General features: G+C 34.8%; 1 protein-coding gene across 1 annotated transcript in view; it reads left to right on the top strand.

Annotated features, from left to right (window-relative positions):
• THSD7B (thrombospondin type 1 domain containing 7B) overlaps positions 1-13,275 on the top strand; it is a 1,126,956-nt gene that overhangs the window by 651,377 nt on the left and 462,304 nt on the right. Inside the window, exons 11-12 of the mRNA XM_043994926.1 lie at positions 5,421-5,553; positions 9,178-9,281. Coding sequence (XP_043850861.1) covers positions 5,421-5,553; positions 9,178-9,281 — 237 coding nt within the window. The remainder of the gene's footprint in view (positions 1-5,420; positions 5,554-9,177; positions 9,282-13,275) is intronic.

Raw genomic sequence — 13,275 nt, 5'->3', positions numbered from 1 at the left:
AAATATATAAATAAATGCACATACATGTATACATAGAAATACATAATGCATGTATTTCTATGTGTATATAGGTACGTTCACACACACACATATATATACATACAAACCTATATATATATATACACATTTTGCATATATAAATTTCTCATTTAGTTAATTGCCATATTTTTTTCATCTTCAGTGTTTCAACCCTTTAAAGTTCCATATGTCAATTGCAGCCACTCTTTCCCTTGATACAAATCACACATCCCATTTCTCTTTGTAAACAAGCTTCAGGAATTAAATGCTAAAAGCTATAGCCAAAATGTTTATGAGCCAACAGTCTACATTTCTGATATCAAATTATTTGTGCTTAGCTAGGGTGCTTCTTAGAAAACAAGTAGGCCAGTCCTTTAGAGCTTAGTGAATTTAAGTCTGATAAAACTTCCCAGGGCTTACACTCTACCTGTGATAGTGGAGTATTCCAATAGACTTTCACTATTCTCAGTAGTCATAGAGAATAAATGTTTACCTTCTCAATACAAAGTATGACTTTAGCAGAAGTTTTATTTTCCCCCATCTACCAATTATAAAATATCAAGTCATCCATTATATTCTATTTATACTAACTTTAGCTATTTACAGTTAATTGCAAACTTGCAGAGAATCCTTTTTATAACAAATCATTGATTGGACAGCTCTAGAGCCAGGCATAAAGAGCTTGGCTCAATATTGCTCCCACCAACTTAACACGGGATGTTTTTGCAGGGCCCTCATGACATTTCTTTTCAGGAAAAGATTGGCTTTGTTTTCCTTGTATTAAATTGAATCTAAAAAATCCTTCCTCCCAACTCCTCTCCTCCCTCCCCCCATCACTTCTACTTCACATAAATACATTCCTTGTTAAATTCAGCCTTGATCTATAATTGCAGTTTTTCCCCTTAATGCTTTTCGTTATTGTTGTTTCTCTATTTTAACTAAGCATAATTATTCCTGATGCTTTATTAATGATAAAATATGCATAAATCAAGGCTGAACTTGGGCCGGTTGCTTATTAGTCATAATCATACTTTAGTAGTAGTTTATACTTGCAAACAGACATTTTAGCTTATCATTATTTTTCCTTGAGTTTAATGAGGTCAGTGTTACCACTAGGGAAATTCTACAAATAGCTGAAGAGTTTCATTGGTAAGGTTAAAGGGAAAGCCATGATGTCACTATGAAAGCTGTGACTGAACTATACAACTAGCAATAAACTACTCAAGGCTCATTTTTCCAGTGCCTTCTTCTGCACCAGAAGTTAACCTTTCCTGCTTCAGAACTCCCTTATCACTGATTTATTACCTCTTGTAAGCATTCTTCATATTCTAGTTTATATAATTGACACATATGTGGTTTTCTTATTTTCCTAACCAGATAGTAAACTAGGGTTGTCTTCTTTAATTTCTCCACACATTCTCACTTAGTGACCTAATCAGCTCCCATGAGACATCTTAATCTCCATGCCAATGACTCCCATACCTGGCTCTCTTTCATGAGCTTCAGTATCCTTTCACCAACTTCCTATTAGATGTTTCAATGTGGATGTCCTGAGATCATCTTAAACTCAACATGTCCAAAACAGAAAAGATTTTCCCCACCAAAACTCCTCTTTGAAATGTTTCTAATATTTTCCTGAACATGGCCATCCTTCTAACATCAGTATCATTATTGACTTTTCAAACTCACCTGTACCAAAAATTCAGTCATATTTTATAATTTCTATCTCTGCAATATCTCTTGTATATGTCTCTTTTCTACTCTACATGCAGCTACCACTCTAGCTCAGGTCCTTATTATCTCTCATATCCATCCATTTATCCATCCATCCACCTATCCACCCACCCATCTATCTGTCTATCATCTATCTGCATACATACATACATACACACATGCTTATATACATTCATACATACACATATAAAAAAATCTCCCTTTCCCAAATTGCTGTCGCATCCAAGTCATCTGTCACACAGTTACCAAAGTGTTATTCCTAAAATGCAAATCTGATGACTCCTTAGTACTTTTAGGATCAAATCTATACTCATCTCTTGGGCATTTAGAGCTGTTTCCAACCTGTCCTTTTCCTGTGTTTTCAGTCTTCTTATGCATTATTCTCTTCATGGACTCTCTGTGCCCGACATACTGGTCTACTGTTCTTCTCTCATGATTCTCCATCTCTGATCACTGTGCCTTTGTTAAGGCTTTCATTTCCCATGCTTAGGTTGCTATCCCTCCTCACCTCAACTTTGTGAAATCCCTGGTTTCCTTGAAGACTCAACTCAAAAGGCATCTTCTTTGTGAGGCTTTTCCTCCCTCTTTCTCCAACCCCCACCTATTTAGGTACTAAGCCTCTTCCTCCCAAAATGACTTTGTATAGGGTAGGCCAAAAGTCACAAAGGGGTCTGTTATTTTAGTAACTTTTTGAAAGTTATTTTTCTTTATGTCCTATATTTATAGAGTATATGATATTATGGTATTGTAAATTAAAAGCAAAAATAAAAATAATGGTATTGTAAATTAAAAGCAAAAATAAAAGACCTAGTAAATATTGAAATACCTTTGTGACTTCATGACTTTTGGCCACTGTGTATTTATTTTCTATGCATTTTTTATACAATTTTATTTTTAAAAATAATTTTCCTCATTAGGATGTAAGCTTCTTGAGGATAGGGAGTGTTCTTCTTTTGTATTCCTTCCATCACTGCTTAGTTCAGCCTTTGTCATATGGTATATATTAAGTGAATTGAACTGAACTTAACAAGGACATAGGAAGCCATCTCTCTTAACAAGCCTAAAGACAAAACCAAATCGAAATGCCCTCACTAGGTTGAAATGTTATACTGCTCCCTTCTAACTCTTCTATCAGTGGCCAGAAAAAGTTTCATCTCATCTGTTAAACATTGCCCAACCATCCTATCCCTCTCTGATCTTTCCTTCCTCTGAAGGGCTATGGCATTTTTGTCATGATTATTTTGCATGCTGTTTCTTGCTCTTGTGAAAGGAAAGACTCTGCTTTGTATATTTATCTGCATATCCAGTGCCTAGCACATATCCTCGTCCTTAAAAGTTGCTTCATAATATGTGTAGTGATATTGAAATATACATCCATGTAGCAGTGATCCTGTGAAGACATCCTTGTCACTGTGTGTGAGATTTAGACTTACCATAAATTTTGATGAATCATCAAGAAAACAAATGTGCCATCACCAAACCCAAAAGAATCACTAACAATAATAAATATAGCCAGCAAATCGACACTTAAACAATTGGCATTTCAACATACTTCTGCTTGGCAGGTCATGCTCAGATGATTCGAAATACCACAATGGCCAAATGCTGTGATGATTTGATCACTGGAAGAAGCAAAGTTGAAGGGACACTTTGGGGACACACAGAAGTAGCACTCTTCTTTTAGCACAGTTGATGATCACTAGCACCAGAACTAGCACCCTAATATATAACCATCATTTATTTGTTTGCCTGTTCTTTTATTTTCCAAAAAGGCATAATACTCCTGAAAGAGGCAGAATTCAAATAGTCCCATCTTCTGCAAATGCTGTTTGAAGTAGGCAACTTACAGACAGTTTTCAGGGTCATGTCTGTGTGAGAAAACAACCAAGTAAACCGACTGCTGATCTGTCATCTGATATTTTCACTTGCATATGTTTATATGGTTAATATTCATGGTCAGTAACCAAATGTCAAAACATTTGATGTCTCCATAATTGCATAATCTGGCATTACTGTCATTATCATTACTATTGCTACCATATAGGATTATCCCTTTGGGCAGAGCTCACTTGAGCTAAGTGTTTCCAAATAATTAGATTAAATTTAGATCACTAGAATTTTAGCATTTGTAACTGACATTATTTTATTTTGGTTGACTCATAAGGTACTTGCTAAACTTGAAGCACTTCCAATGCTTCATTGGTAAGTAACAGCAGCCAGTAAAATTGAAAGCTTAATAAAACATGTGTTTCTAGGCTTTTCTTTCTCCCTCCTCCATCTGTCATACACTCAGGTGCTCACTGCCATCAGGTTATTGAATTGAATGATCCCAAGTGATAAGAAGTCCAATATCTATTGCTAATTATCACTGAATAGGTAATAAGTGTCTTTGTGGGGGCAGCTAGGTAGCACAGTGAATAGAGCACCGGCCCTGGAGTCAGGAGGACCTGAGTTCAAATACAGCCTCAGACATTTAACACTTACTAGCTGTGTGACCCTGGGCAAGTCACTTAACCCCAATTGCCTTGCAAATCTTGGGGTCCAGATTTGTGATTTCATCCCTATTGATAATTTTCAGCATGGAAACTCCAACTCCATCAATTGCAATTTTTAGTCATCAATTGTCAAATTTCAACTTGCCAATAATTTGTACTCATAGTGAATTGCCCAAGGAACTCATGTTATTTGACTTCAACATGTTCATAAAGCTAGTAGCATCAAAGGCATGGCTTAAAATCAGGAATTCCTGACTCCAAGGCAATGCAACATTATCATCATCATCATCAACAATATTTAGGTGTCAGATACTATGCTAAGTCCTTTACAAATATCTAATGTGGTCCTCACAATAACCTTGGGAGGGAGATGCTATTATTATCCCCACTTTATAGAAGACAAAACTGAAGCAACAGATGTTAAGTGATTTTTCCAGGTCCACTGTCACCTACCTACTCTCATAGTGGATAGAGAGCTTTCCTTGTCCAAATGGAGACTAATTATTAATGACTTAAAAAAACTATGATCATTCATATGTTTTTCTTTTAAGAGAAAATTATAGAAGATAATACCTAGATCCAAAGAAATGACAAGTATTTCAAGACTTGGACAGATAGTGACATTTTTGAACTGTATATTCATACCTAAGGCCTTTTACTATTTCCCTTGAAGGCCAAAAGACATTTTCAGTTCATTGGATACTAGATTTAGAATTAGAAAGGACCTTAAAGTAAACATAGTGCAATTTGCTCATTTAATAAATTAGGAAAATGGGAGTTTTTCAGACTTGTCCAAGCTAACACAGGTGAGTGGCAGAGTCAAGAGTCAAGTCTCATTCCTTCTACTCTGAATCCAACATTCTTTCTACTATATCACACTGAATTATTAATTAATTGATTGATTGATCAGCTTATGCCAAAAGTTCATAACACAGTAACTCATTTTTACATATAAATATATGATGAGTTATTTTAAAAGATTAAAAGAAGTAACATCAATTCTTAGCAGAGGTTGATTGTGAAGGTAAATACATTGTTTCTATATGCTCTTATTCTCATTTTCCAAGTTTCCTTTCCAAGTGCAGTTTTCCTAATTATTTCCAAAAGCAATCTAAACTTGGTCCAAAGGGGTGGCTGGCTAATGTGCTGTCATTTTCTTTTCTTTTCTTTCAGAAAATGGCACATTAATAAAGCAGTCCCGATATAGGATTGTCATTCAAGAGGCTGCAAATGGAGGACAAGAATGTCCAGATACGTTGTTTGAAGAACGAGAATGTGAAGATATTATTTATTGTCCTGTATACCGGTAATTAATCATTTTATAGTATCATTGTATAATAGCTCTGTGAACAACCTTACCACACTTTGAAGGCCCTTTTGTTCCATTTATTTAAAGTTATACATTGCTTTAAGCTCAGAAATAAGAAGAGAGGACAATCAGCTTTCTGCCCCTACCTGTCCACTAGTCTCCCTTCCTATCTGGACTATCCTTGAAGGAAATAATTTTTAATAACATTGATTCAAGCTTTTCCTTTTCTGGGTCTTTCTGATGAAGGACTTTTTTCACCGTTGTCCAAACCATCCATAACACAACTATTGTAGCTCAACTTTTATGCCTCTGCTACTCCATCTCCACTCCAAAGCACCATAGCCATATGCTATGGGACTAAAGACAGGCACAGAAGCTTTTGTTACATGCTGGCAGAAGCACTGTAGACTGAGATCCAAGGATGTCTTAGAATGGGATCAGAAATCAGAAAAAGAAGATTCATCAATTTTTAGTATTGTTCCTCCAATATTTATTTTTGTCCCTAGAAATAACACAGGAGCAATTTTATCATGAATTAATTTTGCACACAAAAGAGATAAAATAGGAAAATGTTGAGACACTGACAATATTTAGAGATCTTCAATGGGTGAAAATAAAAGGATGTATAAAAATTATTTCATTTTTTTTTGCCAAAGAAAAAGAAAAATCCTAAAACTATATGTGTATCAGCTTGGAAGATTTTTTGTTGTCATTAATAATAAAGAAGTAAAAATATACATATGTACATATTCAGATACATAAGATACAAAAATCCCCCCCCCCTTTTCAGGCTATAGTTTAGGGATACATTATAAGATAAACCAGTGTCATCTAGTCTTAAAATAATAAAATCCTATTTTGCTTTATTAGTCTTCAATGCTCTACAATTACTGCTTAATGCTGTGTCCTGGTTAAAGACCTTTTAGATCTTCCTGATTTAAGGAATGAAAGAAAGCTACAGCTGTAAAGACTTTGTGGTTCATAGAACAGTTTAAAGTACCTTAACAAAATATCTCTTGTCTTTCCAAATGCACTCTACATTTCCCTTATTTCAGTTGTTGACTTCAGGAGATGAGTCGTGTGAGGAAATATTATTTGGAAAAGAATAGCAGTTTCTTGGGGAAAAATAAAACAGAAAGGCTATTTGCAATTCAGACAATGATTAGATGTCAAAGAAATACTCTAAATTATTAGAGTATCTCTGTTTTGGTGCATGCATCAGTTTCATTTAAAGCAGTCAGAGTTATAAATGATTGTGGAAGGAAATGAGTAAACACGGAAACAAAATGGACAATACTGTTGGTTTCTTCAAGGCTCATGGGTCAGAGCTGGGCTTATCAGAATTCACCAGGTTTAGGATTACTAAGAGGAATTCAGGGTATCTTTTCACAGATTATGCCCTAAAAGTGGGTATGAGGGACTTGCTTCAGTTGTCTTTGTGTTCAGTCACTCAGCAAGCATTTGTTAATAATGTATCAGACATTGAGTTAAGCTCTGTGAATAAAAAGAAAAGCAAAAACTCAGTCCCTGCTCTTAGAGATCACACGTTTGAATGGCAGAGAAGTAGTTCAGAATTCTACCATTTTTCTTCAGGTCTTAATATCCACTGGAACAAATATGTGTGTTCCAGTTCCACATTCACATACTAAACTCACGTGATATAGGTTGTGTATACTTGAACAGGGAAGTGTGAAAACATTTATTATACTGTAGGAAGTGAGGGCCTCAGTTTCCAGCCTCATTCCCAGACATTCTTTGCTCTAAATCCTGAGTTCCTGAGAGGCTGCTTCCTCCAGTACTTGACTCTATTAAAGCTTTCTCTTCACAAATTTGTCTAATTGAATTAGAATTACATTTCATTATGGCCCAGTCAACCTGTACTAAAATTGCTAAATGTTCCAACACTTTCAAACTAGAAGTAAATATGACTAGCATTTAGTAGCATAATGGAAGATGGTGTTGTGGATAACAATAACATCAACAAAAATTAGGAGTCAAGAGTGAGAAATATAGGGCTGAGACCTGTTGTTTTTTGTTGTTGTTGTTGTTGTTTTCCTCCCTTAGTGAGGAAATTCTTTCTATGAATAGAGATCAATATTTCACCAAATTATAGTCATAGGGAGCTGTCCAAAGCCTTGAAAGATCTTGGGAAAATTCTCTAGTATTAAGTATTGGAAAAATCATTTAAATTACTCATCTGCTGAATGAGAGAGTTGGAGCAGCTGACTTCTAAAGGACTGTTCTAGCCTTGACATCCTGTGATTCTAAACCCAAAGATCCTATTGGGACTCAGTTTCAGGCTCCAACAGATGGGAGGAAAAACAGCAGATAGAATAAGTTAGTTTTGTTTGGCTCTATCTTAGTACCAGTAAGCTAAAGTAACCTGAAAATTTGCTGACCCATCCTAAAAAAAAATGAACTGAAAACTCTGTCTTAGCTGCTATAAGATTGATAACTATAATACCTCTTGAAATGATGCTGAAAGAATCTATGCATGCACTAAGTATGCTTATAGATATGTTTTGAATAATAATCAATTCAAGTCTAATTTGTTAAGTGCCCCTTGCTGATTTCGCATCAATTTTTCAACTCATAATAATTCTGATGTTGACTTTTTTGCTTAATATTTCTTCCTGAGATTTATAGTAAGTTGAATAACATCAGAGTTGAGAAGCAGCCTAGTGTAGTCTATCCCCAGCCAACTTGGGGTTCAGAAAGGCCTAGGTTCAACTTCTGCCTCTAACAAAATCTAGTCATGTGACTTTGTATGAATCACTTAACCCTGGTGTGCCTCAGGTGACTCTCCGAGAGCTCCCAAATGAGATGAAATCTCAAATGTCATTTAAAAAAAATCATCAGAGCCACCGGTGCACACATGAGGTGCATAAATTCAGCAAAAGGAGCTGGGCTGATGTGGGCACCTGAGGCAAAAGACTCTTCTAGATCATCATGGCTAGGCAGATTTAAAAGATAAAGCTCACTCTCTGCTCTCTGAAGGTCACAAAAAGAGAGTTTTGTTGGACAAGGAAGAAAAAAGAATTTAAAATGGGAAAATTTCCTCTGGAAACATTTTACCTGTGAAATACAAATCTTGGCATTCTATTCAGGGAGAGGTTAACTTTTTTCTGTGCTGTGAAAGAGTACAAAGGAGAGATTTTCACTGAAATGGCCATTCTTACAATCTTGTTTGGATTTCTGAATTGCACAGAATGCCTAAGAGGGACCTACAATCACAAAGGAGCCAGGATTACTCTTTCAAAACTAAGTGTAGCATAGTCTTGGACACAAGCTCTGGATGAAACATTTATGCCCAGGTTGCCCAAGGGAGTACAAGACATTTTTCAGCTTAAAGGTCACTAAATGTCCCATTTTCTAACTATGGTCATTTTTTACTATAGTCCTTCATTGCTCCATTTCTAGCATGGTACAAGGTCTATGTGAAAATGGAATGATCACATTTAGCATGGTGGCATGATGTTAATGCTATGAACACTTTTAAATCTGTTATTTTGTGTCCATTTTTTATTATTATCCTGAATTGTCTGTCCAGGTTTGATATTTGTTTATTTCATTCTTCACATCTGAATAATTGGTGGAAATCTCTCATCTTTATAATCACAGGTGGAAGCCTCATAAATGGAATTCATGCATTCTGGTGCCAGAGTCTGTCAGGCAGGGGATGATGGGCATCAGTGAAGCTTGTGGAAAGGGTTTACAAACAAGAGGTAAGCTGATTTTTAATCAGCATGTATACTGGAAAGTGAATTGGAAATATTTCCTTTTTTGAATATTCTTTATTTGCCTTTTTCCACATGTGAATGAAGTTGTAATAATATTGGGTTGTTTTCATAAGTATACTGTGAGTTACAGCTAAAGTTTGAAGCTGGCTAATGTTGATATTAAATCATCCTTACATAATCCAAACTGGATAGCTATGGATTAAAAGCAAAGGATCTTTACTTAAGCTTAATATATCCAAAGAATAACTTATACAAACACTGAATGTATTCCAGTGAATTCCAATGTTATCATGATTATCAGACTGCCTTTTCATTTCATTTGGACTAAATCTGTTTTGGGTGCGTGGGGGGCAATGTAGCTGATGTAGTGGATAGAAGATTCATCTTCCTGATTTCAAATCCGGTCTCAGGAACATACTAGTTTTGTGACTCTGAGCAAATCACTTAACCCTGTTTGGCCCAGTTTCTTCATCTGTAAAATGAACCGGAGAAGGAAATGGCAAACCACACAACTATGTATATAATGCTGTCTTATGTGCTGGGAGAAATATGAAAAAATAGTGTACTGATAGTCATAAATAAATGAACTGGAATCTGTCTTTCACAGAGTTGCTAAATTGACATACCTAAAGCTGATACCTAAATCTAATAATGCCAGTTTCTTCTTCAGGAAGCTTTAGGCACTCGCGGATAATGTATAAACTCCTCTATTTGACATATAAAACACTTCACAGTTTGGCTCCAAATTATCTTTCCAGACCAATTTCATATTCTTCCCAATCACACACCTGACGTTGTTGGTGTTCACTGTATTTTATATCTCATCTTTACCTTTGAACAAGGTATACCCTAGACCTGCTCTGTTCTCTCTCAGAATCCCTAGTTTCCTTCATGGGTCACCTCAAGTGTTGCTCTCTACAACATGACTTTCCTGATTTCACCCAGTTGTTAGTGTTTTGTCCCTTCCCCCAGTTAATGTTATTTATTTTGTTTTTGCTTATTGAATACATTCTGGCTCCTGCTAAGGAGAATGTAAACTTCTTGAAAGAAGAAAGTATTTAATGTTTGTCTTTGTATAACTAATGCTTAACGATGACTATCATGAACTAAGAGTGTTTAATGAATTTTGGTAGGGGGAATGTTGAATTAATGAAGGGATTTTGAGATTTAAGAATCTACAGTTATGACTATTTGTCAGCTTATATAGATGTCACGAATAATGTTCAACTAATAAGTGTGAACTTTTCCTGGCCCATATTCTATATAAAAATGATCTTGGGATAGAGTATAACTTTGTCTTCAATTCTAAAACCATTCAGGAAATGATATTAAAAATTTAATTTCCACTGAAAACATATGAAAAGAACTTAGCCTGGAGAGTTTTTATTGGAGAATCATCAAACTGATCAATTTCTCTTTAGTTCAGAATCCAAGTACTCATATAAAATATGAGATTTTACAAGAAATGCTTGTTTTTTTTTAAACCAACTACATAGCTGCTGAAGGGATATATTAAATATAGGCTGAGAAGAGTTATTAGCACCGCATTGGATTCTTAACTAGTTTTAACCTTAAGGAACAGAAAATGGATAACTAGATGCATCTCCACTGATAGCTTTTGATTTGAAAACCAAGTTGCTAAAATGCTTACTGAATTGAACCAGATCTCCCTGGTGGGCCAACATAAATACAAAGCAAATTAGCAATCTAAAGCGGTAAATAAAGGCACAGTTTTTCTAAAGCTAAATATCACTTTGCAAAATGAGAGGTTGATTTCAGTGGTGTCTAATTTCCTGTCCATCTCTAAATCCATGATTTTATGATGGCGCTACAATTCAAATTCAGAAAATTAGCCTTTGAAGTCTGTTCCCTCCTGGCTTAGGGAAAGTAATAAAAGGAGTCTACTGGAACAAAAATGTTTATGATTTTGATGTGCTGCAAATCAAAAGGTGCTCTAAATCTGGGAATGTGCTGGAACAGTGAACTCTTTGAATGTTTTCAACTTAGTGACTAAAGAAAAGGCTAGTCTGCTTGATAATACTAATATAGGTTATGACAGGGGTAATCAATGAGTTATCCATTTATGGTCTTTCTGTGTCACCAAATACTTTCATTTTTGAAGACATGAACTGAGGCCTTTGGTACATGACAATTTGCATTTGCTTTTATTCCTTTTCTTGGTTTGTTTTTTGCTAGATTTCACTGAAAGTATTTTCTAGATGTAACTGAGAATGGGAATCTTTAATTCCACAGAAATGTCTTCTTGTTTTTACAACATTGGCATTCTTACTGATAAGTCATATACTTCTACTAGGAAATAAAGCAGTGGTTATGTTCATTTCGTATATACTGTCTATTTAGCATTCAAGGAATATCTTGAATAGAAAAAAACATAAATAACTTAATAAGGTTTGAGTTTTCTTTATTAAAATAGTATGGACCTGAACAAAATGAGATAATAAGGCATTCTGGAGGATGATACTTTAATGACAACAGCAACAGAAACGGCAACATTGACTAGCATTTATATAATATTATGTAGATGAGAAAACTGATGCAGTCAAAGGTTAAGTGACTTATCCAATGTCACATAATTTGTGTCTGAGGCAGGATTCAAATGTAAGTGTTCTTGAATTCAGGTTTGATCCTCTATCCATTTTGCTATCCTGCTCCTACCAGAGCAGGGCTGCTAATTATTTATATAAAAATACACAGTGACTAAAGTAATATGAATGACAAGAAAACTAAGGCCATGGTGAATGTTGTATATTTGAAATGACCATACTTGGCATGGGAAAAGCAACTTGGAAATCCACCTTCCTCCTTTCCTTAGAGAGGTGGGGCACTATGTCTACAAAAACTGTATTTACTGTAAGAGTTATTCATGTGATTTTATATAATTTTTCATGTTATGAGAAAAGACATAGTGTAGCAGAGATGATAAGATTAACAAAGGAATATACATATATATGTAATTGTTATACAAAACCAGAATTCATAAATTACACTTTTATATGTAAGAAACAAAACTCCTTATGTGAAAATTTAAATCCACTCAAAAGATATATAATTGTACAGTTCTTCCCTTTACAAAATGATTCACAGAAGGATGCTATTAATTAGAGGATGCCCCTAATGCATTAAAATTATAAGAAAGTTGATTAATTTAGAACTTTTTTTTGGCAAAATGCTAGACATACTTGTAAATGAAAATGAAAGGGACCTTCTACTTCTTAGAGAAGTGGAGGACTCCCAGGATGTAATGAGGCATACACTTAGACATAAGTCATGTCACTTGGTTTTGTTTGCCTATTCATCTTCTATATAAGGAGAGTTCCTTAGGAGGGAAGTTTATTGGAAAATGATGATAGTATAAAAGGTATCTATAAAAATTCATAAATAAATTTGTGATGCCAAAATGATGAAAAAAACAAAATAGAAGTTATCCGATTTAACTCTATGTTATGAGTTCAAAGAACAGGTATGCACATTATTGTTGCTGTGCCATAGTATTTGACTAAAAATTTCTTGTCCCTGTCTTATTTGCCTATAGAGATGTGCTAAGGAAAACCTTTGGCAGGCAACCAGCAAAAATTTTACTCGGAAAAGCCATATTAACATAATAGAAACTAGCATATGGAACTTAAACAAGTATATGCAAATTAAGATAAAGACTTGCTATTGTAACTGTATTCAGATAAAGAAACCCATCTGTATTATCACCTTTGTGAGTGTTCTCTCCAAAATTTTATATTGAAACTAATCCATTCCTGCATTCTATCTAGTAAACAGAGCTAAAGACTAAACAAAGTCAAAATAATTTTTCAGTTAAATTTATTATTTGTCAACAGAGAGAGAAGATAGAAAAACAACAACAACAATACATCACTTGTGTTTTAGCATTTATCCTATTCAGGGATCTCCCCAAATATTTGTAAAGTTAAATCACCCCTTTTTTCTTTAAAGCCTTGAAACTGAT

Source organism: Dromiciops gliroides, chromosome 3, assembly GCF_019393635.1.
Source record: "Dromiciops gliroides isolate mDroGli1 chromosome 3, mDroGli1.pri, whole genome shotgun sequence".
Lineage (NCBI taxonomy): Eukaryota > Metazoa > Chordata > Mammalia > Microbiotheria > Microbiotheriidae > Dromiciops > Dromiciops gliroides.
The sequence above is the reverse complement of the archived record's forward strand: the minus strand, read 5'-3'. Positions and strand labels throughout refer to the sequence as shown.